We start from the raw sequence: 26,099 nt of genomic DNA on the forward strand, positions 1-26,099 counted from the left end.
TATTTTTTTAAGCTTTGTTGCACGAAAGGCAAGTAAAAGTTGCTTGCATTTCAATCAACCAGAAAATTGTTAACGAGGATAATGATTGAACGGTAATTGATCTCTTTACGTTTTTCCAGGTGTTCCGAACGAAAAGAAGAGAAACTATGAACATGTAGATTAGTTGCTCGTTCTCCACGAACGATCAGATTGAGAGGAGGATCGAAGGGAACAGTAGTAAATCCTTAATTTGATTTTTCAGGTGATCCGGGTCGCTGGGAATACGCGATGGTCCGAGTAACGCCGTACCAGTGTCCGAAATGCTTCAAATATTTTAAGTCCTCGAAATCATGCTGGAATCACCGAAGCACGTGCGGGATGGACAAGAAATTTCGTTGCGCGTTCTGCGATTACCGTTCCCATCAGAAAGGAAACGTCCTGAGGCATCTTGCCTCCCAGCATCCGGAAGCGAGTCAGAAGAAACTGATCAGTTTCGTGTTGAACGTAGACGATCGCGAGAAATGCGGTCTCCGATCGAAACCTACCAGACGCGAATGAAACGATTGTAAAACTTGAAGAGCGATGATATACTTCGAGAAAAAAGCCTTGTATTTATTCACCCGATACGATCATTTTTTTATTCACGATTTCATTGCACGCATTTATAGGTAAACTTCGAGGAGAATCGAATTCTCCAGCTCAGCAGACAGGTACGTTCAACCGATTCGTCAGAAATAGACGCGTCGCATCGAATCTGTGTGAATTTGGAAGACTAACAGCCCCCGTCCCGGGGGTAGACGAGAAAAACGTGAAAAGTGTGGAATCGTTACGAACGTTGTATACTTTCTTCTTCCATGCACGCGTAATCTATTCAACCGTGATTCCCCATTAGCACGTAAGAATCTTTCTTTGATTTTTTTTTTTCCTTTCTCTATTTTGTTCTTTTTTAGAAAATTGTTTTAATACGATATCGGGTCGATCGAAAGCGATCGCTTCGAACAGAGTATGTGTACCAAGTGTGTGCTCGGTTACGGTGTTGCAGAGAAACGTCGCGAGACACGGGACAGGCCTAAAGCTGTTGTTTTTTCCGGATTGCAGATAAATCGTGGGAGAAGAAGTGGGTGATGGAGGAGAGCGCTGATTTGCCGGTACAGGCTTGGAAGATGCAGGATCAGGGTTTGCCGTTCGCCGAGCTGAAGATACCGAAGGCCTGCAACTACGTCGGCAAGAAACCACCGGGACAGTTCGGCTGCAGCACCTGCGGAAGATCGTACATGAGGAAGGACTCGTTGCAACGGCACGTTCACTGGGAGTGCGGCAAGGAGCCTCAGTTTCAGTGCCCGTTTTGTCCCCAACGATGTAAACGAAAGGCCCACTGGTTAAGGCACATCCGTCGGCTACACATTGATAAGATCGGAGACATGGAGGCCTACTTGCTCGCTTACACGCCGAAACTCGAAATCGACTGAACGGCAAAATATGCTCTCGTCCCCTCGTCAATTAAAAACGAACGAATTAACCGGACTATCCAAACTTTCCTACCCTTCGACTCGTTGTTTTTAACGCGGTGCTCGTTGCGTACGATCATTCCGAGTATAAAATAGATATTTTTCGAATTTCTACCACGACGATACCGAGGAGCGCTGCTGCAAATGGAAGCCAACGAAATCGTTCTTCGAGAACCGCATTATTGAAAACGAATCGATTTTTTTTCTCTTCGATGCTATAATCATATACAATACGCGTTTATTTTTTTATGTTTTTTTTTTCCTTGCTTGTACATACTTATATGAATCATGGAAGGCGAACGTTTCAGATTTTTGCGTAAAACGAGCTTCGTTTCTTGACGTGTGCATCGGGTAATCTTAATCGTGTAAGTCTTGTGTTTCGAATTTGAGAACACACCGACTGATATTTATTATTGTGTATCGAATTTATAGTTATAACGAGTTTATTTTCATTTTTTCTTTTTTAATTAGTTCATTAATAAGCTGCGAGTTTTTTTTTTCTATATTTTCTTCTTTCTTTTTAATCAAGTTTTTTTATTTTTTTCTATTTTGTTTTTTGTTTATAATACTCGAATAGTAGTTTTTTCTAAGAAGGATAGAGTTTTCGTTATCGTGTCGCGTACTCGCTCCAGTGCCTTATCGATGCGCGCAAGTGTAATCGGTCAAAAGATTTAGGACAATAAGTGCGATCTGTCTGAAAGTAACGACTAAGAGGAAAATACACGAAATAGAGAGTCATTAGAGACGGTACGAGTATAAGACTATTTTCTATAAAACATAGAGAGAGATGCGTACAGAGGTTCGTGAGCGAACTTTCGTTTAAGACTGACCATGTTTAAACGCGGCAAGCAGATTGGCAGCGACCTTTGCGATTAGTATTAACGTTATATATGCGAGTTCTTACGTATTTCGTACGTTTGATTAAATAAATGTGTCAGCAGACGAAAAGTACCAGAACGACACCCAAACATCCACCTTGTCATTATGCGCGTTAATTTTACATTAATCTATTATTTTTTTTTTTTTCTTCGCTGTACTCAAAATTGGACGTCGCAACAGAACCTTTCTTTACATTTAGCGGTTAATCGTTCGAATTTGTTTCAACCCAGTTGACGAAACAACGATTTTTACGTACCGACTCATTAACGATATACAAAAAAAAAAAAATTTTTTTTTTTTTTCTTTTTTGTTACCAGCGAAAACAATATTTCTCGTCGATTTTGCGAGAGTATACTTTCTTTTTCCGCATTTTGCCTTTCTTTCTTTCAATCTTTCTCTATTTCTCTCACTCTCTCCTTCCATCAATCTATCTTTAATCTATTCTCTACCTCTGTCATCTCCATCTTCGACACAGAAACATTGTACATTATTACGGAAACGGAGGATCGCGTCGACGCGTTGTTCGCGTTTCGTTCGAATCCGAGGCGGCGATTCGACGAACGATCGAACGCATCGTCGCGATCCTTGATCGTCAGTTCGATTGCGTTGCTCGCAATTGTATCCTTCCTCTTGAATTGTTGATTTCTCTTTCTTCTCGTCGACTTTAGGGGAGTAGCATGCGCACTAACTCTTCTCGAAACTTGTACATAGAAACACGACTTTTATCGCTTGCGCCGCGAAGGGAACAGACCGGTCGAACCGCGTTCGATCGCGTTCAACGATCATCATTCGAAGAAAAAAAAAATATATATATATACTGCACGTTCTGTTTCTTTCGAGGCGCACAGATATCGCTCCTCCTTCTTCGTATGCGAAATTCATAGCTAGTTGCTTGGGGCTCGAAAGTAGGGCGACGAACGTGCATTACTCTATTCTCTCTTAAAAAAGGAATAATCCTACGCATTTCGATCGCGTGGACGTCGAGCTCGAGAACGAATCGCTCTCGAAAGGCATCGCTGGACCGGGAAACATCGACGACGATTCGTTCTCGACGCTTTCGAGCGAAACGCGATCACTTTTTCAGGAAAACACCCGCGAAAGGTAGCTTCTTCTTCCGACAGCGATACATTCGATAAATTCATCTCGCGCTGAAATGAAACAAATTCACAATAACGAAAAATTAAAATTCGGTATCGCTATCGACGTCGATCGAAGCTATCTTTCCCAGGGGATGATTCGGCGGGCGTTCACAGCCTGACCGGAAACGCGACACGCGTCGAGTTGTTTCTCGCTCTAGCTGTTTGCACGGTGCGTTTATTAAACACGACCAGGTTCGCCGTTGCGATTATTTGAGAAACGAGAAGGATAGAGAGGTTGGGGGATCGGTTCCCGTCTCGGATCCGTATCTCCGGGCGCAAGACGTACGAACAAATATACGAGCGAACAGGCGAAAGAAAGAAAGAAAGAGAGAGAGAGAGAGAGAATCACGTGGCAGGATTTAATTGACCGATACCGATTCTTAGCCGGTCCGGCGTTTGACTAACTTTACTAATAAAGCCGCGATTCCTGTGTTCCAGCCGAGGACTTGAGCATCACCGGTCTAAAGTGGGCAGCCGCTTGGCAGCGATGGAGCGTACCCTCGATCATGTGGCGGTCCGGCGGTGGATTGGGCAAAGGCCTCGGTTCCGGCTCATCGAACCCGGAAGGCTTCAACTGTCCAGCATGCGGTAGGGTCTACAAGCTCAAGAGCAGCCTGAGGAATCATCAAAAGTGGGAGTGCGGCAAAGAGCCACAGTTCCAGTGCCCTCATTGCGTTTACAGGGCGAAGCAGAAGATGCACATCGCGCGACACATGGAACGGATGCACAAAGAGAAGATCTACAAACAGGAGCTCGTCTAACCGGGCCGGTACGGGATGGGGGGGTGGTGTTTCGGGAGGGACGGGTTACGGTGTACGAAGCGAGGATCGTCGGCGTCGACGTCGACGTGGTCGTCCGGGCGCGAAAGGGGTGGTCGCGCGGTGCGCGAACCAACGGAAAGCCGCGACCAGCAGGAACAGGAAGAGGAAACTAGCCGGGACGAGGACTTTCGCGCTCGATCGACGGGGCTGAGCTTGCGCTGGGATATCGAAGAAGACGAGCGACGCGAAGGGAATACGAGAACGAGGCTAATAACAGCGAGGATGACAATGGAAAAGAAAGCGATCGGGGATGGTGAGATGGGAAGACGAGACGCGGCTGGCTGGGCTGCCGCGGCAGCCACCGAACCGGGCAATTGCCAATCCTCCTTATCTCGATTTTGGATTCTATTTTTTTTAACGTTTTTTAAGGTTTATTATTATTATTAATTATTATTATTATTTTTGCGCAACGAGATATACCGCGTATAAACGAGAGAACGCGTCAAATTCCCGCTCGGGGCGATGTATTCGTAGCCAAATCACGATAACGTTCCTCTTACAAACGATCGGCCATCAATCTTGGATTTCTATTACGATCGTGGCGTATTAGCACGCGTGTAAACTTTCTTAAAACTGACAACGAGAAGATACACGCGTGTTCGCGTAGCTGCGAGAGGGATAGAATCCTCGATCGGACGATCGCGCGACAAACATTTCCAATGTGTTCGACGATTCCTAGAAGATAGTAAGCAGATGATGCGATTTCAAACGAACCACGAAAGAGGCCCGAACCGAACACACCTATTATTAATACTATTACTATTACTATATTATTATTAATATTATTATCATTATTATAGTACGTATACTCAGATAGAGTCGTCCGTGTTAGAACGGCTCGCCCCGAGTCGGATCAAGACCGTCCGGTAAACCGGAGCTCTTCCATAGCAACCATTCTGGTCACACTGGTTCCATATTTTTAAAAGGGCTCAGCCGTGCGCGTGTGGCTCACCGGGGACACAAAAATCGTGCGATGGAAATGAATTTTCCAAAAAAATTCACTTGAACGCTGACTGACAAACAATTACTCGTGTATGATATCGTAGGCGGGGAATGTTGCTCGATCCGGTTCGCGTGCTTCTCGTCGCAATTTTAGACACACATTTGCACGCACCAAACTCGAATGTACACGTAAGAACCGAGAGATTCAGTACTCAAACCGCAATCCGTTCGGCCTTTTCCTCTTTCGAGAAAGGCAGCCATTTTGATATATTCCTTTTTTTCTTTTTTTCGCTGCTAAAGCAACGAACCAGAGAGGGTACACAGTATTAAGCACCGACGCCGATCGACGTCGATCGGCGTCGCCAAGTCTTTTGCTTATCTCTAATGCTTCCTACCATTCGTTTGAAACTCTAACGAACACACCTCCACTATATATGTATACGTACATACCCCATACACGTATATTCACGCATACATACATACTCGTACGTACAATTAATGATACGGATATTTTAAATACCACGAGGTATTCCTATAGCATTGTGATCGTCAGACTGCCAGATACACGAACCAGTAGATTCCTATACGATGCATTTAAGTATATACATATATTTATATTATATAACGCGTATGATTAATGCTTTTTTTTTTTTTTTTTTCGTTCTTTAATTAAGCGATCCTCGAGTTTAAGATCCCTCGCGATACTTTTGTTCACTGCCGGCGACACAAGAAGCACGTCGACCAGTCCGATGCAACGAACCGCGAGAAACTTGCGCCGAGCACGATGACTTAACCGCGTTTCTCTTTTTCCTTTTTATTTTTTTTTTTCGTTTTTCTCTTAAGCTTTTCACCTTTTCTACGACAACGTTCTTCCACCGTACCGTGAACCGCTTTTTCCGCGCGGTCCTCTCTGCGACACGGACCTCCACGCGATTCGAGCCTATTTTTTTCCTCCCCCGCAAAACGCTCCGTCGTTAATTCCTGGTCGCGCTGTGATCGCAGAGAACGTACCGTAAACGCGGATGTTCCTCGACTAAACTAGTTCATCCGTATCCGACTTGACGATTAAGACGACGCGCGTGCTCGGCAAGTACCTGGCATCCGGTCCCGTATTCCTACGCCAAATACGCGCGCCACGGCTGCCCGACTTTCCATACTGTAGACAATATTTATGAGACAAGCTAACCTAAACTAAACTATACTCGTAATTCATATTTGTACACTGTAAGTATGTGCGCAACGTCTGACGCGAACGAAGCGATAGATTTAATTTCGTTTCCTCACTGACGAGCGTGCTCCTCGCTCCGCGTTATTCCGCGGCCGGGTTCTCGATCGACCACCGTTAACCAGTCGATCTGCAACAGAACGCAGGACGCACTTGCATCCATGTAAATAGAAGCTGCGCGAATGAAAAAATCAGCAAACAACCCCGCGAAACTCTCGGTCTCTTCGTTGAAAACGCGAGTCGAGAGAAAACTTGAAACGGAGAGAAACATCGGTCGAAGCGAAGCAGGCCAGGATCAATTCCTCTCCGTACGAGTGCAATAACTAGCCATCCGCGTACGTATATATTCTTTCCGACCAGGGAAACCAGCATTTTCGACGACGCGACGCTGATTTCCCTCCTCCGATTGCCTTCATTTTCCTTTCTGCCAGGCCGATCGAGAACTCGTCCGTCGACGCGTTATATACGGATATATCGCATGCTAAGCGAACAAATGGCTACTAATGATCGATGATAGTGAGAGACGAGACACGGAGATCGGTATAGCGGGTGCCTAAGGGTGGGTGAGAGCGATGGGGTTGGGGGGAGACTGGTTGGAGAACGAGGCCGGACGATGCAGTTTGAATGGGATAGACTCGATAAGAATCCACGTATTAAATAGAGAGGTATCAGGGATTGGGGGACGATCGGGAGACGGATAAGAGAGATAGTGTTAACGCTGAACACGTTTATGGATCGACTTGATACATATAGTTACTGAGTAATGTTAATCGATAATATTACTGCCTCACGAGGCCTTGATGCGTGGCGGCGGTCGACGAACGAGCGAGAACGGAGCTGGTTTCAAACGTTCGCGAAACAATATTAGTCGGGGGAAACTGTGCCGAGGTGGAAATACGGGGTGGAATTTTGAACGGGGGTTGAACGGGCAGTTTCCTTGCGACGACGGGCCAACAACCGACCGCCGTCATCGACGGAGATTACTAGATTATTAGGCACGTAAGAAATAATATTAGCTAGGTCGTAGGTTTTAATGACTCCTTTCTTCTTTTTTTTTTCTTTCTTTTTTCTTGTATGTAAGAAGACGGAATGGGACGCCTTAGCGTTCGCCGTGCGAGAATCTGTGGTCGGCCGAGCCGGACGAATAATTCAGACGATTAGGAAGAGAGAACCGAACTGCTGTGAGCTAGAGGCGTGTGAAATAACGAGAGAGCGAGAAAGTGCGAAAGAAAGAGCGCGTGTAATTGCGTGAAAGGGAAATTTCGAGAGAAACGGTGGAAGGAGATCGCGGAGGGTACGTGATAACAGTCGTGATAGAGAACGATAAATAGGTCGTTTGGTGTGGGCGGAAATAGAGAGGAAGAGAGAGAGAGAGAGAGGGGTGACAGGAAGCTTCCAATCGCTCGCAAATTGATATCGGAAAGAGTTTGAAAAGAAACTTGTTGTTTTCGTGTTTCGTTCGCATAGCTGTGCCAACTCTTTCGAAGATCACTCTCGAGAGGGAAGGAGCCGAACCTTCTTCTTTTCCTCGCGATCGATCCATTTTTGAAAGCACACAAATTTACATAATTAATGGAGAAGAATAGTTGACGCATTTATCTTTGAGAAATTAAAAACTGTCGCGTGATCGTTAGGCAAGATTTCACCTCCGTATAAATCGGTACGCGTTGAAGGATAAAGATTCGATCCTTTTTTCATCCTCGTTTTCCCTATCTTTTTCTCTATTTTCTTCGAGTGTTTTTCTCTCGCTCGATTTTCGTTAAAAAAGATTCGATGCTTCTCCAGCCTCTTTTTGATCGATCTTGCGAGGATTATTTCGCATACGAAGACAGCATACGGTAAATTCGTTCTTGTTACATGTGCCTTTGAAACGTTTAGGAAGAGAAAGAACACGAGAATCTAAAGATTATTATAGATACACCGATACACGCTGGCATAACACTTTTATCGCGGCTGAAATTAGCGTTGATCGTAGCTGAAACGCGGGGAAATACGAAGAGGGAAACGATAGAAGGAACGCTGGATATCGCTAGATTCGGTTTCAAATTCTTTTCAAACGAAAGAAAAAGCGTATAGTCGTACAAATGCATAAAAAGATCGTGGCTAAAAAGAGCAGGAGAAAAAATATAGAATTTTTGGGATAAGAAAAACGAAAACATTACATGTATAGATATACATATACATATAAGTGTATAGATAAAAATATATATACACACGCATACATAATACGCGCGAGTACACGAGGGAATCGTCGTTTAAAAAAAAAAAGAGGATAAAATGGTAGCTTTTTTACGAATTCGTTTTTTGTACTAATTGTCGTGGCTTTTAATCATGTTTAACTCGAATCATGCGCATTATAATTGGGCTTATTAATAATCGTTTACTTATGTTTTCTTTTCTTTTTTTGTTTTTTTAATTAGGTTTTTTTCATTATATTTTTACAATTATTAAGGCTGCCGCGACAAAACTGATCGCGCCGCGGCAGGCGAACGAGGAATTTGTTTTTGAATATTCTTTATTTTGGGTGTCGGTTTGGGATTGGGAAAAACTCTAACCGAAAGCGAAGAAAAAAAAAAGCAAAATATGCTATCGCGAAAATATCGAGACCTAAATGACAGCTCGAGGACGGCGAGGCAAAATGTAATGTCGATAATTTCTTTTTTTTAATTATTTTTATCGTTAGGCATTTCTAATTAGGCGCAGAAACGATGTTTTTAATTGTCGGGAGAAGGGATGAATTATTAAAAGGTGTACAAAAAAAAGGATATATATATATGTATAAGGCAAAGCAGAAAATTATTTGAGCGAAATACGATCGTATGGAGTAGCAATTTTCGATACGTTACAATTGTTAAAATTGAAAATATTTTGTTAGTCTTTCAATGTTTCAAAATTGGCGGCTTTTACGTTCGGTGTTAATGAATCGATCGTATTTCGTTGCTCGCGATAATTTTGGAGGAAACGCGCGCATAGTGTGTGATATTTGAACGGTGAATTTATAGTTTAAGGTCTCGCGAGAAACTTCACGTGGTCGCGTTGAACGTTTTATCGAAAAAATTTATGGAGATTCGCGATGTTACAAAATTTATTATTCTTTTGTTTGCAAGGAAAGAAAGATCTATTTATTAAGAAATTGTTTAGCGCCTCGATGCAAAGGTATTCGTCGATTATATATATATATTATATATTATTAAGAGATGAAAAAAAGGAAAAATTAGCATAAAAAAAAAAAATCGGAAAAAGAAAAGGAAAAAAAATGCCAAGGAAAGATATTACGTTATATCGTTTTTAAAAAAATTAATCGTTTTTTTTGCCCTAGGGCTTAAGCTTTATCAGGCTCGTGCGGTTTCTCAGGAGGCCGATCATTTTCTTTGTTTCGCGATATTTACTTTCAAAGGGAAAGTGGTATAAAAGAAGGGAGGTAAAATAAATAAACACGATTCCGGCGAGGATTAGATCGGAATTTATAAAGTAGCGTGTAGGATACGTAGGGCAATTCGCGAAATAAAAAAGTGTGACAGACATATGCCATCCAGGAATTTAGAAAGTACACACCGCTTTATTTTTTCTATAACGTTCTATATTTCTATTATATATCGTATAGTAAACGCGAGAATTTGTGGAAAAAAAATATGAAAAATTATTGAAAAAAAAAAAGATAAAAGAATAAGAAGAAACGTTTCGATTGCAGAGCATTCGCGTTTTATAGAATAAATTAGGCGATGGTAAATTGAAAGAGCAAAAGGGAAAACGAAAGTGAGAGTGAAAGAGAAAGAGAAACATGGTATGCGAGTGCGAGAGAGGCAGAGAGAAAGAGAAATTAATTTTTTCAATTGCTAGACTTGTATGAAAGCGAAAAATGATGATCATCGGGTGGTCGGCGAAGGATCAACGAATGATCGCGTCTCGAATCGATCGAAAGCTTCGACTTTCGTATTCGCTTGGGCTGGAGATATCTGTCTCGATTGGTAAATAGAAATAGTTTTCGGCCACGCTCTATATTTTTCAAAGAGTCCGGTTGTTTTTGCTACGAGTGACAACGGTACGAGTGTTAATCGTTTGGATAAAAGTATGCGAGAAAGAGTGGCTGGATAAGAGAAGCACGAAACATCGCGTTCTGTCGTGGAAAAATTTCCAAGTAAACGGAACAGAGGAAAGTTGTTTGGTTACTCTTCCGGTAGAGAAATGAAAAGCGGGAAAATTCGACGACGGAAAGAAGGCACGCGGCCCTCGAGAGACAAACGATCGCAACGGCCCTTTGACGTACCGGGGCCCTTAGCTATTAAGCAAATAGATAAAACTAAAAAAAAAAAAAGAAAATTTATATAGAAAGATACTTATAGACAGGCAACGTCGAAAACTTGCGTCAACTCGGAACACGGGTTGTGAAAGGAGATGTTAGCGAAAACGAGATCGCGAAACAGCGCAGCGTTCTGTGTGACAGAAAACGCTCGTTACGCTAACACTCGTCTAAAAGAGAATTATCTTTATCTTTGTATTTAGGATTACTTCGAATCGCGACGATTCAATCTTTATAATCGCCCGCTGTTTTCCGAGTCTAATCGAACGAAACGCTCCGTGAATCTGATTCGGCTCTCGAGTTTGAAAAACTAATCCGATAGAACGCGAATGGCAAAGTCCGTGAAGAGAAGAGTAAACGGAGAGGGAGGGAAAGTGAAAGAGAAAAGTATCGATTTCCTTTTTGAAAAATATCGTACTATGTATATCGTACTAGAAAACAATCGTACTATGAATTGAAATTTCAGAACCGCAGTCAGGTACTGCGATTGATTTTCCCGACGACCGCGACGCGTTCGTCGCTCGTTCCGTGTCCAAACATTTCCCGCGTCTGAGAGACGAGAAACGAAATGAAATTTTGAACGAGGAAAATTTTTGGCGAGACAAATGGAAATCGATTGACGCGAGAATAGAAACAGCGAGAATCGACCACTGAACCCCGGTGTATATACAAATCGTAGGTACATACTTTCCTTAGCGGTTTTTGCGCGAAGCGTGCGAGAAGGGAAACGGAAAAGAAACGAAAAGGAACGGCGTAACGAAAGCGAAGCGTACGAAAAATAAAAAAAAAAAAAAAGAAAAAGAAAAAAGAAAATCACATAAAGTCACGAGACAAAACGTGTCACCGAAAGAATGATGTAGCTTCTGAACCGAGAGAGCCTTGTGTTAAGTGCCTTCAAGTACGACTTAGATTTTAGGATAGACGAAGGAGAAAAAAAAAGAAAAATAAGAGGCGCTGGGCGCATCCAGCTGTGAACGAATTTCTACGGTATTATTGGCCGGGTGTCATGCACAGAGAACAAATCGATGGCTAACTACTACGGTTCGATGCAGATTCTCTTCCTATCGATTCTTCGTTTCTTCGGTGTGAAACGACGAAACATTTTGATAGAGGCTTTTATAATACTGCCGCAGTGAAATTCGACTCGTACAAAGCGTGAAGAAGACGAAGAAAATAAAAGAGGAAACGAAGAAAGATAGGAAGAAGAGTTGATCGATAGATATTATACGCGAAAATATATACCGCTTAGGAAAATGGCACTCGGCGAACATCTTGAGACCAGTGATATTTTTTTAGAAATTATTTATTTACGCCGAACGAAGCAGAATTTAATCTCGATCACTCGCCTTTATACTGCCAATGTATCCGCTAAGACGTACTCATCTTCGTTGTCGATCCATATACATAGTGACCACCACCACCACATCCCTTACGCGTTACATTGTTCCTTTTTCTTCGACTCCTGACAACCGCAATGTGATTCCCGCGTGTTTATTTAAAACTATACAGCTCCTAATTACACTCCAGACACACGTTTCTCCTTATTTCAATATCTACTTGTAATTTTCCTTCGTTTTAACCCTTTATCTTCCTGTTTCTATATCCCCTTCCCTGTATTTGTTTCGTTCTAGCGACGAGTAGAACGGTACTCGTGTTCCTTTATTACAGTTCTTTCGTTCGTTCGTGTTTCATTAAAACAGTACAATTATCTGTAATAAATAATAGCGAATTTACCGCGAGCGGCACGAGGCCGCGTATAGAAAAAGAAACGGAGCGGGAGATCTCTTCGGGGCAGCGGAACCGTCCCCTGAAACAGGGGATGCCCGTCGAGCGCCACGATCCTCTCGGGCACCGAACATCCATCCAGTTGAACGAGTTACGAGATGCTCCGAATAAAAGAAAAAAAAAAGAAGTATTATAAAGTGCCTACGACGAAGCTCATCGCCGCCCTCGAAGAGCATCTCGCGCTCCAGCTTAAGTACGATATTCTTATAATTAGTACAAGCACCACTACTGAACTGTATAGAGAAAGAGAGTGAATGAAAGAAGCGTATGCGTGTGTGTTAGCGAAAGAGCGACCGAATAATAACGAAAGATCGTCGAAGAATATGAAAGAAATTCAAAGAGTGTGTGTGTGTGTGTGTGTCTGTATGTGACAGCTTGTACGCGTGTGCGAGAGGAAGAACAAAGAGCACGTAAAGACAAAAAAAAAAAACTAATGCAACTATAACTTCCGCCTCAGCGCCTCGAACGCAAAACATACTTGTAATCGTACTTTCTTTGTCGCCATGTATTTGCCAACGAACGATGAATTATTATTATTACATCCTTTTTGTCTCCATTTTATATTAATATTATTTAGAGCGCAATAATTATTAACGATTACGCTACGATGATAACGATATTCTTTCTAGATAATGTTTTTGCTTGTTCTCTTGCGACGAATCCGCACGCACGTTGAAACAATCCCGCGTGTACAGGGACGCGTTCGATAACCGCTCGCTGGAACGAAAATCGCGCGCGTTTTTCCACCGTTCGCGATCATCAAACGCAACACGACGAAACACGGTTACGCGTCGCCGTAATTTTTTTTTTCCTTTATTTTATTTTTTTTAATCCATTGGCATCGTTGTATCGCGCGAGAAGAGTCGCTTGCTTGTAAAATTTGTAGAACGATCGGTCGAACGGAGGAACGCGACGATTCCTCTCCGGATTCTCGACAGTATTTGGATAATTGGATAATTGATCGATCGAAATAAAGTGCGCGATTCCGTCGTTCGATCGGTCGTTCGCTTCCTATTTTCTTACACCACTGTGCTTTCTTTTCATTTTTTTTTTTTTTTTATGTACACGTATCGTTTCGACTTTTCGAACATTCCAAAACGCTTGTTTCCCTCCTTTTTTCTTTTTTTTTTGTCAATTTGTAGAGAGCCTTGTATTCGATTTAGAGCAAAATAAAGTCTAGAAAGGCAAACAGTCTGCGTACCATTTCCCGTTTCTGTTTCGTCGGTTGTTTTTTCGTCTACTTTCAGCTGGGCCATCGACGACTCGTGAATTATGGATCGATCGAATTAAGGATGAAAGGGTTATGGCTCGCGTTATTTCCGCATACTAACCAGTTTCGTTTTTCGCAGGTATCGTCGCCTCCGATCGTTCAAGACCACGCCGATTTTCTCAAGAAAGAAGACCACCCTCGAGCAAGATGGACGCATCAAGGACCTCGATCTTACCAGGAAAATAATAGAAAACACCAGGTGTTATTTTTATTGAAGACGCGATTACTAATCGTCGCGTTGCTTGAATTTCAGGTCGGTTGGAAAGAGCGTGAGATCCGGCAGGAAGGCAGGAAGAAAAATTCGGAGGAACGAAGGAAGATCCTGTTCGAGTTTCAGCGGGAAGGAAGCAAGGTGTACAAAGCCCTTTATTTAAAAAAAAAAAGAAAGAAAGAAAAGAAAAAGGGAAGCATCTCACGCAAACGTATCATCAACGATCGCTCATAGCCGCAAAGTCATCTCCGAAATATTGACCGGTCCCTCGGGAATCTCCGTCGCGAGGAGATTCTCCGCGAGTAGAACGTCCGAATGAGACCCCTTCGTTGATCCTCCTCCCTCTTGACATGCTCGTTGTTGCTAAGCTTGAGAACTTGAATGTTTTTCTTTTTATCGCATGGCCCGCGCCGTTGTAAAGAGCAATCGTGTTACGAACGAACCGCGCCTTATCGAGAAGATATCAGCTACTAATCGTCCCGTCGAAACCTCTGTTTCAATTGCTTTCAGGTTTCTTCGCGAGCCTCGGCTGGAATTTGGACGGCACCAGGCGCGGTTCGCGACAATCCGCGAGCGACGTGCCCGCCCCTTTGACGCCCCAAAGACGCGCCAGGCTTCACTGTCCCTCCCGCCACAGCGGCCGAAACAACAATAACAACAACAACAACAACAACAACAACAACAATAATAACAACAGTAGCAGATCGAGCAGCGTGTCGGTGTCGGGATTAGATCGGCGACACAATTGCTCGCGCTGCGGTAAAAGCTACAAGAACGCTTACATACTGAAAAGACACCTGCTGTACGAATGCGGAAAGGCGCCCTCCTTCAATTGCCCTCATTGCGCGTTCAGCTCCAAGTACGAGAGGAATTTGAAAGCGCACATCAACCATCGCCACGTGGCATCACAGTCTTCGGCGTCCGCTTCCGTGACGGCCAGCACCGCTTCAGCCACCGCGACCACCGCCGCTGTCAATCAAAGGGCCTGAAACCAACTCACCGAACGAACCAGCACCCTTCGTAGGGTTAGAAACAAGTCCAAGAAATTTCTCTTAGCTTAGATCGTCGCGAGCGTTTGCAAACTCTTGCTTTTCACTTTGTTCCCTGGGAAGGAACCAACCCCCGGAAGAAGACGCTGTGCGTATGGTATTCCTTTCAAATATTTCATCCTCCACCCCCCGATTTTTTTTTTCTTTTTCTCGATCTTTCAGGTGTTCCCTTTATTTTCCCGCCCGCTCGTTGCAATACCGGCAATTAGCCAGACGGTAACAGCAAAACATGTGTTCCTGGTTGACGTAGGTCGAAACAGCCGCACACACAAGTGACAATACGTTTCCGTCGTACGACTCGAGGAGAATTTTGCTTCGTGCTCGACGATAGAGTCCTAGATCGAACGCGAGACGGTTTCGTAGCCGTTGTTATCGATGTAGAGAAATTAGAGAGCCGTCGTTCGACGCGGCACGAAGCTGTTGTTGGATCCAATTTGACGAATGTAGCGCGTTTAAAAGGCGAGACAAATGTAAAACGCATTGTTGAATATTTTAGAGAGGTTCGTGAAGAACGCTGCGAGAGTTCCAGCAGCGTTTTCCTGCTTCTGACAGATTATCAAATTGCCCAATTATTTTTATACTAATTGTAAGGGAAAGCAAGAATTTCTGTGCGACCCGCCGCGAACGCGAAACGGATGTTCCGCGACAGAAATTCCGTCGTCCGTTGATCGATTCGATGATAGGCTCGCTCGATCCCCGCGATCATCGAACAGGAAGATCTTCTCTCGATTCGATAATCGCGACGATCGAGCTGCCGTGGATTTAGCAAACCGATTCTCGATCGGAAGAATCCAGAAAAGTTCTCGGTGCAACGAAAAATCTCCGACGCTAAATAGTATCTCGATTCTAGCTCTCTAGTGTAACGTAGCTTTTAAGTATCGTTCAGAAATTCTAGTCAGACAGATGGTACAGTTTCGTCGAGTTTCGCGGGACGCATCGACGATTTCGATCGAACGAAAATTGGAAAATCGTGATCGTAGACAACGTTTCTCCTTTTTCTTTACTCGTCCTCGTAGTCGTCGACGCGTTCGCGCCTGATCAAAGTTACATTATTTTTGTCAAAGTTGCATAGTTTCGGAATCCACGAAGGGATCGAACGAATTCGATCGATTATCGATTCGATCACCTTGCGCCGATTCCTCTCGTTTCGATTAGAGTCGTCTAGTTTACAGACGGGCCTAAAGCGGGCCTTTACCTAACATAGAATAATAGTCGAGATAGAGAATCTATTTAAATCAAAAAAAAAAAATTATATATATATTGTATATACATATATACATATATGAAATATTATACATACATATATTGCATAGTAAGTTTACGGGGACGTACGCAGTACGGAGGAAAAAGAAACATGTCTTTCCACGAGGTTTGGCCGGGCAACGACGGATCCGTCGAATTTCAAACGTTTATCGCACGGGGATCTCTGTGATAATATTAGCAATTAGTAAACTACGAATAAAACACGCTTTGCGATCGTTGGAGAAGAAAAAAAGAACGAAAGAAACTTGGGAAAGAGACGCGTTATTTTGTAAAGATACGTAAAACGTAACCGGTGTTTATTTTTAGCATCGAGGACAATACGAACGATCCGATACGATACGATACGATCGATCCTCGCGATAATTAACCGCGTTAAAAGAGCTTCCTTCGAGACCCAACGAATTCGAGAAAAATCCCTCGATCAAGGACCAAACGCTCGACGAAGGATTATTCCGAGACAAGATTCTAGTCAAATGGAAATTCGACGAGGATCCCGCGTGCCGGCCAAGCGTTAATTAGCGAAGAAGCGTATCCGACGATACGATAGAGGCGTTGAATCTCTCGTATTTATCTCTTAGAGTTAGCAAAGTTTCATCGAACTTTTCGCTTCCGTCATCTTCCCAGTCACGGTTCTTCTTCTATCTCTGTCGCGTTATCCTTCGTGAATTCTTCCCTGTCACGGTTTCTTCTTACCGTTTCGCGATGGGCAAACATTTGCAACCACTTCGTCTAGTTTCTCGAGCATTCAGCTCGTCCTTACCTCTAAGCGTCTTATCTTAACTCTTACGAATCGTTCGATTGTAAATCTAAGCTAAATCCAGACTCTGGTTGGACGACCGATCTCTTCTCGTGGTCGACCGACTTTGTTCTCTCTCGTTCGACTTACCCTTGTTCGTCTGTGTCTCGTGCGAGATCGATTGATCATCCGATCGATGAAAAATCGTACGAATAGCTTTCCTTCTTCGACTCTGTAATCGCCACACGATCGCTGTACACCGCGATGATAAGATCGTGCGCGACCCTCTCAGCTTCTACGTTGATATTTCGTGAAAACTTGGAAGCAAAAATCGTATTTTCAATGTCACGGCCTCTTACGTTTCTTCGCAAGCCTTTCTGCAAATAGCAAACACAGTTCGATGTGATTTTTTAAGAAGACTCCATGTGCCTAAAACGTGATCGGAAGAATCGTTACCGTTTACGAATCAAACGAAACCGTGTTTTTTCTCTGTGTTTTCGTGATGAACAAAGGAATCCTTTTCACAGGATCAACAACGTGCGTCTTCCAGGATAATTTCAATGAAACGAAAAATCAACCGCAATACTTCCGTTTACGAGCAAATTTTTTGCATGCGAACATTTCAAACGAAACAAAGCGTAAAGACTGATCGATAAAAAAAAAAACAAACTCGTAGAGCGAGAGGTATACGTTTATTACACCGGTCTGATATCGGGAAACGTGGATATAATTCGGGATACGAAGGGAACGGTGTTATGGTGCTAGGGGGAAAGATTTCATCGAATGTATTTGCCAAGATGATCGCAACCGTTTGGCGATCCTAGTCTCGGACCTCGATAGAAAATCCCAAAGACAAGCCCAATGTAGATTTTAATTAGAACGCGCGTTAGTTAGTTAATAGGAGAGAGAGTGAGAGTGAGAGAGAGAGAGAATCTGCGAAATGTTAATTTCGTGCCAAAATAATGTCTTTCACCGGCTAGTCGTTTCAGCCAAAGTCATGGTTTACTTTCTGCAAAGGAAAGATGAAGATCATTTTTCGATTGGCGCGCTTCCATCGACACTTTGCAACAATTTGTGCCAACACTCCGCGCGAGGCTAAATATCGTTCGTGCCAGCTGTCCATGCTTACAATTATTTTCAAACCGTTCATTTTCAAAGACAGCTTGTAAGCGCGTGCGATGTAACCAAATGAAACACAATTGTGCGTACACACAGAACAATGTTCGACTCCATTAAAGAAAAAGCGAGAGAGAATACCTCTTGCTTATCCAAAGATCGATGATAATAATTAGCATGTAAGCGTTCGACCTTATTTTTTTTTCATTTGAAAGATACAGGCAACAGTAATCGACAGCTAAGGTAAACGTAAAAGAGAATAAATCGCATGTACGGGTGACGAGCGTTAAGTACATAATTAACCATCAGCCGATTTTAATGAGAGTCGCATGTTACGTACACAAAATGTTATACATATACGATATATTCTTTATGATTTATGATTTCTCCGATTTTTTTCTTTTTTCCTGCGAATTTAAAGAAGTATGATTATCATCGTGAGTGTATCACTGATAACCATTGTGTTAGCGAGGATACTCGACAAATAATAAAGAATTGAATTTAATTATTCAACAACGATCTGCCTTCTCGATTTTTCGTTTTTGCATTCGCTTTCGTTTTAAAGAGGAAGCAATCGCATTTTCAGATTCTAAAAGTAATTCGTTTAAGACAGTCACGGCGAAACGCTGATGACAATGATTTATTCGTTTCCTCGTACTGACACATTTTCCGCTTTCTTTTTCAGGTCCTCTCGTGTGCCATTGCGGGCGTCGTTTCAAGTATGAATTCTCGATGCTGTGTCATCAACGCGCTGACTGTGGCGTGGAGTATCAATGCCAACGATGCACCTATAGAACCATCAAATTGTCCATGTGGTTACAGCACGTCAAGAAACAGATTTGCGATCGTTGAAAGCAGACTTGTCCTTCGTGAATTTTCATTGCCTCTTTTCCTTTTTCTTCTTTGAGACGTTGAATATTGTCGCGTCGTTCGATCGACTTAAAGATGTATGAAATATTTTTCAAAAAACGTTTGCAAGTTTTGCAATAAAATTGTCGAAAATATCTACCCCCCTGGTAAATCTACCCCGTGCAATTTTATCACGATAAGAGAACAGTCGCGTGGTATATTTTGTAAATAATTAGAAAGCCTGATTAGAAGAGGAGAGAAGATGATGCGCGGAGAGCAGAAAACCATGATCTATTTTATACAGCTGAGAATGGTTAACGAAAAGCGTGTTGTTTCTGATTTCAGATGACACGGGGGTTTCGTTTTACTTGAAAGACCCGCTGCTTCCGTTCGATAACTACCCGGATCTGACCGCTTCGTTTTCGAACTCGAAGAAGAAGTACATTTGCGTTTGCGGGAAGGTGTACAGTCAGAAGAGTTCCCTCGATCGACATCTGCGGTACGAGTGCGGGAAAATGCCGAGCGAGCCGTGCCCTCAGTGCGGGAAAATGTTCAGGCACAAGCACCACGTGACACAGCACTTGAAAAGTTGTCGACTCAGAGATCCATTGAGCACAGATTTTTCTAATTGCTAGCTCATCGTCGCTGGAATCGAACCGTCTATTATTTTTCTAACTTCCTTCCGAGGAAAGTTTGCTCAACATCCGTCTTAACGAACCGACTCTCCTTGGAAAGACACTGCCGTCGATGAAACGCACCATTTTTAATATCTTCCGCGTATGAAAACGGATGTAAACGTGTTGATGAATAAATTTACAATTTTTTAAACGTCTTCTGTGCGTTTCGTTTTCAGGTTGGACGAAATAATGTACTGACGTCACTCCCTTTTTGGATTTTTATAGTTCTCTGGGATGGACAGTTTAGCAAGATTAACACGATCCAGAAGCTCAAATCGTGGTAAAGCTTGCGCGTGAAAAGTGTCGTTTAATTAACATCTCGGAGGAGAATTACAGAGGGAAAAACAGCGCAAATTGAATGCGGCTGCTGTGGAAAAACGGATTTTATTGTCAACATTTATACCGCGTTAGTCTTTGAACGATCAACCGCACTCATTGCTATTTATTTTTGCAAACGGTGCGTTTTCGCTGATTTGTAAAAATGTTTATCGAGTTCTGTCAATGTTCCATTTGATTTCAATTTTCTTCTAAAAGTTTTCGTTTCGAAATCCATATGGGTCAGCTCCAAAAGAGACACTCAGGTAAGAATCCACTTAAATGAAAGAAAAGAGTGCACATTTCCAAAGGAACCACGAAATAACCTACTGATCGTTTTCTTTCGGTATTACAGAGAGCGAAGCGCAAGTCGGGCATGAGGAACGCGTTCACGAATCGAAGATCACAACTCCAACGGAAGATATTACATCCGCGCGAAGATACCTCGTCGCATCCGGAAGAGAAAACCTTCGAAAATGAAATTTAAACAGACGCGTTGCAAACGTTTCTATCATTACAATTATACGACTTCTTTCGAGCGTTTTCCGTGAAGTATTCCTTATTTCGTTGCGTTTCCACGGCCGCGTGTCAAGTAAAAAATAAAGCTTATGCGGATGAAAGACGCAGAAGGTGTAGCCGGCGATGTTTTGTCATTCATTTCATTTCCCGATCGTCACCCGAAGATGAGCAAACGAACACCTGGCCCGAAGATCGACCGAGAAAGAATCTAGAAGTAGCGAAAGGGTGCGCGTATCTGCTGATGAAAGGGTGTGCGAATGTGCCGCGTTTTGCGTGCGAAACGGAAGCTGTCGCTTTTGACTAGAGAAGCTTTAATACTCTTGTACTCGAAACGCATCGATCATTCTTTCGGTTCTCGAGTTCCTGCACTTTCTTCCGTCTACTTACACACGTAAACTCATTTCTTAATTATACCAATCGAGAAAGATCGCGTTTGAAAGACGATGGAATCGGTCGTACGATTAACCAGCATCATCGAAGATCAATTTAATAAAGGTGCGCGTGCGCCCTCTCCTCTCACCCTTAACCGTGATTAGATCGAATAATCGAAGCCTTTCGACCTCTAAATTGCAGGTGATTGCTCGAGAAGCAGTTATCCGTTGCCACGGATCCCAGATTTCTTGCCGAAGCCGTTTCCTTGCTTCAAGTGCGGTAAGGCGTACAGAAACAAAGGCAGCCTGAAGCGTCATCTCCGCGACGAATGCGGCAAACCGCCACAATATATCTGCAGCATCTGTGAGAAGGGGTTCAAGCAGAAGGCCAACTTCCAGCGACACAACTCGACCATTCACGGGCGAATTTTCCTTCTAGGACCGTAGAAACAGCTGACACGACGACCGTTCAATCACGAAGAATCAACGTCATCCTCCTCCACCACGTCATCGTCGTCGTCGTCGTCGTCGTCGGGCACTAGCAAAATTTCAAATGGGGGAAATGAAAAAGAAAACGCGACCACCCGTGATTCCTGAAACGCGTTACACACGGAGGACGTTACTTTCGAAGCGTCCGTCGGACTAATCGTCTTTTGATTTCAGCCGAATCGGGGTTCGTTCATCCGTCAAGCGAATCCTCTCTTATCGAGAGGAACGCAAAGGGAAGCGTTCGAAGAACGCTTAAGCGTCGAACCATACGCTCGATGGAAGTGAAATCCATCGATATTTTTCTTTTCGCATTCTCTGTTAAACTTTACCTATCAAACAAACGTTTCACATTCACGCTAACTTTGTACATACCGCCGAAGAATAAGGTTCAATGCAAATCTTTGTAAATACCGCTGAATATACAATGGTTTATGCATCGCGAATTTCTTACTGTTGCTTTCGACACCTCCCGGTAGTACCAGCCTAATTAATCATCCGTTCGAAAAACGCGGGCCTTAGATTTAAAAGCAAACCCGCAGCTCCGTTTGCCGGAACGCGAACGATTCGAAAGTAGTAAGAGTCTATGGGAGAGGAAATGACGGAGGAGATATTCGGAAGGTAGTAATAACGCGTATAAACCGCGGAAACGCGTATTCACCGGTGTCTCTGACCATCGAACTACGGTTTCAGGGTGGCAACTGGCCGTAGGACAAGGCTCGTCGAACTGCACCCTCTACCGATGCAACGTCTGCGGTAAAGGCTATTCTTGGAGATCCTCCTATCGTCGCCACCTGCGAGAGGGTTGCGGCAAGCAGCAGAAAGTGAAGTGCAAGAACTGTGGAAGACAATACCGTTGGCGGGATTCGCTGAGCAAACATTTGAAGTACGAGTGCGGAGTCGAGCCGAAGTACGCGTGTTCCGTTTGCGGACGAAAGTTTCGTCACAAGCAGTTGCTCACCTCGCACCTGAAACGATTCCATTGAGCCACGGATGCATCGATCCTTATTACTGCCGGTATTTCACGGAACGTTTTAATTAGCGGTCATTAGAGTAGAGACGAAATTCGCGCGGTGAACGGGATCGAACGTCGCTGGAGTACGGTTCACGTGCTGTAAGCAATAAAGAGACGTACCGATTATTCAGACGATCTTTATCCTTTCTCGATTCCCTATCCTCGCCTCTCGTGTACGAATTGTGTCACGTTTGTTTCGTGTTCCTCGAATGTAATTTGAAAGAAGCCTACTACCGAATGCTGTTATTACGCACGGTCGTCTATGATGCTTTGTCAAAATCGTAAATGGAATATCAAGTTTGTTGCAACGAATACGAACGTGCCGCGATAGACGGAAGCTTGTGTCGATGGTTGAACGAAAATTCCTCCTCGATCTGATTACCGTTCTCTTTGTCCTTTGTTTCAGAATCGAAGAGGGACCACAATCGCGTTAATTACGACGCACCTTTCACCTGTTACAAGTGCGGGAAACGTTACACGTGGACCGATTCGTTGACGAGACACCTGCGGGAGGGCTGCGGGAAACTACCGAGGCACAAGTGTACACTCTGCGGCAGGAAGTTCAAACGCAGAGATTACCTGTTGCGTCACGAGAACAACGTTCACAAGCTCGAGTGAAAGGGTTAACGACTTCGAAACTTTCTCCCTTCGCGTCGAAAGGGATCGAAAGAACTTTGCCAACCGTGTCCGCGTCTTCGAATCGTTTCTCTACCCCGTTTCTAGCAATTTTTGTTTTTAACATTCCGCAGATGATAGGAACGAGCTGTTTTATTTTCTTTTTTCTGATATATTTTCGTATCTCGGACATGGTATCGTCTAGATTAGCTTATTTCCACGGCGGAACGCCGTTGATACTCTACCACCGCTACGAGATTCAAAGACTCCGTCAACAATTATAAGACTGATATCAATTCGATACGCGTCGTTATTCCGCCAATTAAAACGATGTTTAGGATGATTTTCGTGATAGTCGTATTTGTGATTCGATGAAACGGAAGGACGCGAGCGACTGATGTTCTATTATAGTATTCTTGCCGTCGCTTCGTATTTTTCATAAATTCTCAAATGTGTTCTACGTTTTATTTACAAGTGATATGTTTCTCTTTGCATTTTTCCAACGAAAATACGATGTACGATTTATGTATATACGCTAATGTACACGCTAAGGAGACTCTTAGTTCCTCTATGTAAATGTTGTATATGCATGATCGAGCGAAACCAGTGTCGAATAAAAGCAGGACGATCTCGATCAAAAATGTCTCGGTAAATTTTTGAATAAAAAGAATGTTATTTTCGATATTAGGTTTGCGCCCAACATCTAGACCTTAACAGCGAAGAACGACCATTTTCCATTGATCGTTTAAAAAGCGAACGATTCGATTTTCAAATAAAGCGTTTTCATCAAACAACTATCGAGGCGTTTTGAATTATTAATCGCGATGAACAGGGCACGATTCTAGTTTTCCATTGTAAGGAACGGTACGAGGATATTTGAGACGGTTAACCATTGAATGTAATTACAGAAACTTCGTTGTTCTTTCAGCTTACTGCAGTTCAGACTATTACAAGAGACTCGGCAGACACTGCTGCCCGAACTGCGGCAAGGAGTACAGGTGGATGCAGTCTCTGATCAGACACGAGAGAGAGGAGTGCGGAAAGGATCCGCAACACAGTTGTCCCATTTGCGGGGCGAAGATACGTCATAAATGGTTGCTGAAGAAACACTTGGTCAACGTTCATCGTTGGCCTGTCTCGAACGGGAAGAACGTTTAACGAGGGATGAAATGTTTCGCGAAATTCATCCCTTATTTTGTACATACAGCTACTATTTAGAAACTGTGTTGCTCGCATCATTGTGCTTTCGATAAATGTGTATTTTACGAAGGAAACTGTACGAGAGAGTTTGTTAATTAAACGAATAAAGGAACGCGTGGCGTGCAACCGGTTGAAAATACCGTGTCCGGTAAAAATAAAGTAAAATTAGGTAAAGGCAAAAAATTATCGCGGGAAATGCTTTTGCTAGAATACTCGCATGAAAAACGATACGTTTGGAATTCGGTATTGAGAATACGAATCGAATTGAAATGCAAAACAAACGTATCTGGGGTAATTGCTCGAATAGTATCAATTGGTTGTATCGTTTTCAATTTTTAGGCCTGCTTAAACAATTTACCTGCGACAACTGCGGCAAGGTGTATAAATGGAAGGAGTCGTTGCAACAACACCGTCGACTAGAATGTGGAATCGAGCCAAAATTCGGTTGCATCTTTTGCGGCAGAAGATTCAAGCACAAACATCATTTGAAAGCGCATCTGAAGAGACGACATCGATGCGATCAATCGTGGTTCGACGCGCATTAAACGAACACATTTTCCTATTTCCTTCAAACGTTTCCAATTTTCCGAGCATTTCTCGCGTGAAATTTGAAAAATCCTGGCAAGACTGGCCGACAATTTGTCGTTTGTACTATTAAGTTGTTCGAGTAACTTTCGTATACGATTAGTAGATTAATTATAGTTTGTTAATGATAGCCAACAAAGACTGTTGTAAATATTTTTGAAATTTGCTAATAAAACGATTGTTTGAGCGCATTTTCGTTCAGGCTGAAAGTATTGAAAAGTGTATGATTCATGGGGGTGAAATAGAAAGGTACCGGTTGCGTTTGTCGAATCGACAGTAGCTGGAATCGTGGTTTTAATAAATGTCTACCTTTCTGTGATTTCAGGTTTACCTGTGATTTTTACCTTTCGCTATCCGTGTAACAACTGCGGGAAAACGTACAAATGGAGAGAATCGCTGAATTTGCACAAACGAATGGAGTGCGGTATCGAGCCACGCTTTTCGTGCAAGATCTGCGGCAGAAGATTCAAACACAAGCACCACGTGACGAAACACCACAAATCCATTCACAATTACGTCGACGAATGATTAATCGTTGGATGGATCACGAACGAAAACGTCGACCACCGCGTATTCAGTACAAACATCTTATATTAATTTCTTCTTATATTAATCGATCCATGTATCGAGGAAACCTTCGATCGCGACTATTGATTTTCATGATAACAGAATACGAGAGAAACGAAGAATAAACGGCGAAGAAAATGTTGTTTGAGTATTTTTCTCAGCTTGGAGAAAGAGAACTTTCTTCAAGATGACCTCCCCGTTGCCGAATGAAATTTTTTCAAGTTTTTGAGTGCGAAACGTGTTCAACAAGAATTTATTCCCAGCATTTTCCTTGGCTGTCGAAGCGTTAGGAATATTTTCTTCTAAACACGGCTACATCCAAAAACGAAAGAGCGTCGATTTTTTCATCGACTTCTCTGATCGAACGCATGCGTTATTTTTCCAAAAACTTTTTCTCGATTCTATATCCCGCGATCACCTTCGAAAAATCAGGAAAAGTCGTGAAGATTAAACCGTCTATCGAAAATTCCAAGAGTCTTCTTTAGAACAACGATCGAATCAGCCCAGCTGTTCGCCAGCCATGCGTCATTCGTCATTTATGTTTCAGGTGAGACTACTCGGGAAACAATTTACCCGTGCAGAGTGTGCGGCAAGATCTACTCAAGAAAATCTTCCATGTACACGCATCTTCGTCTGTGCGGAAAGGAGCCGAGATTCAACTGCGTTCTTTGCGGGAA

At 43.1% G+C, this 26,099-nt stretch overlaps 1 protein-coding gene across 7 annotated transcripts in view; it reads left to right on the plus strand.

Annotated features, from left to right (window-relative positions):
* LOC114873055 (longitudinals lacking protein-like) overlaps positions 1-26,099 on the plus strand; it is a 113,881-nt gene that overhangs the window by 81,111 nt on the left and 6,671 nt on the right. The window contains exon 7 of one of the 7 annotated variants that reach the window (XM_029181062.2): positions 1,078-2,435. The exons of 4 other annotated variants lie outside the window; for them this stretch is intronic. In XM_029181062.2, the coding sequence (XP_029036895.1) occupies positions 1,078-1,448 (371 nt within the window). In that variant the 3' untranslated portion in view covers positions 1,449-2,435. Of the gene's footprint in view, positions 1-1,077; positions 2,436-22,861; positions 23,694-25,180; positions 25,412-26,099 lie in introns of those variants that run through there. 2 more of the 7 variants (XM_046286471.1, XM_046286472.1) reach the window with 2 other exon arrangements.

The sequence above is a fragment of the Osmia bicornis genome, chromosome 7, assembly GCF_907164935.1.
Source record: "Osmia bicornis bicornis chromosome 7, iOsmBic2.1, whole genome shotgun sequence".
Classification (NCBI taxonomy): Eukaryota; Metazoa; Arthropoda; class Insecta; order Hymenoptera; family Megachilidae; genus Osmia; species Osmia bicornis.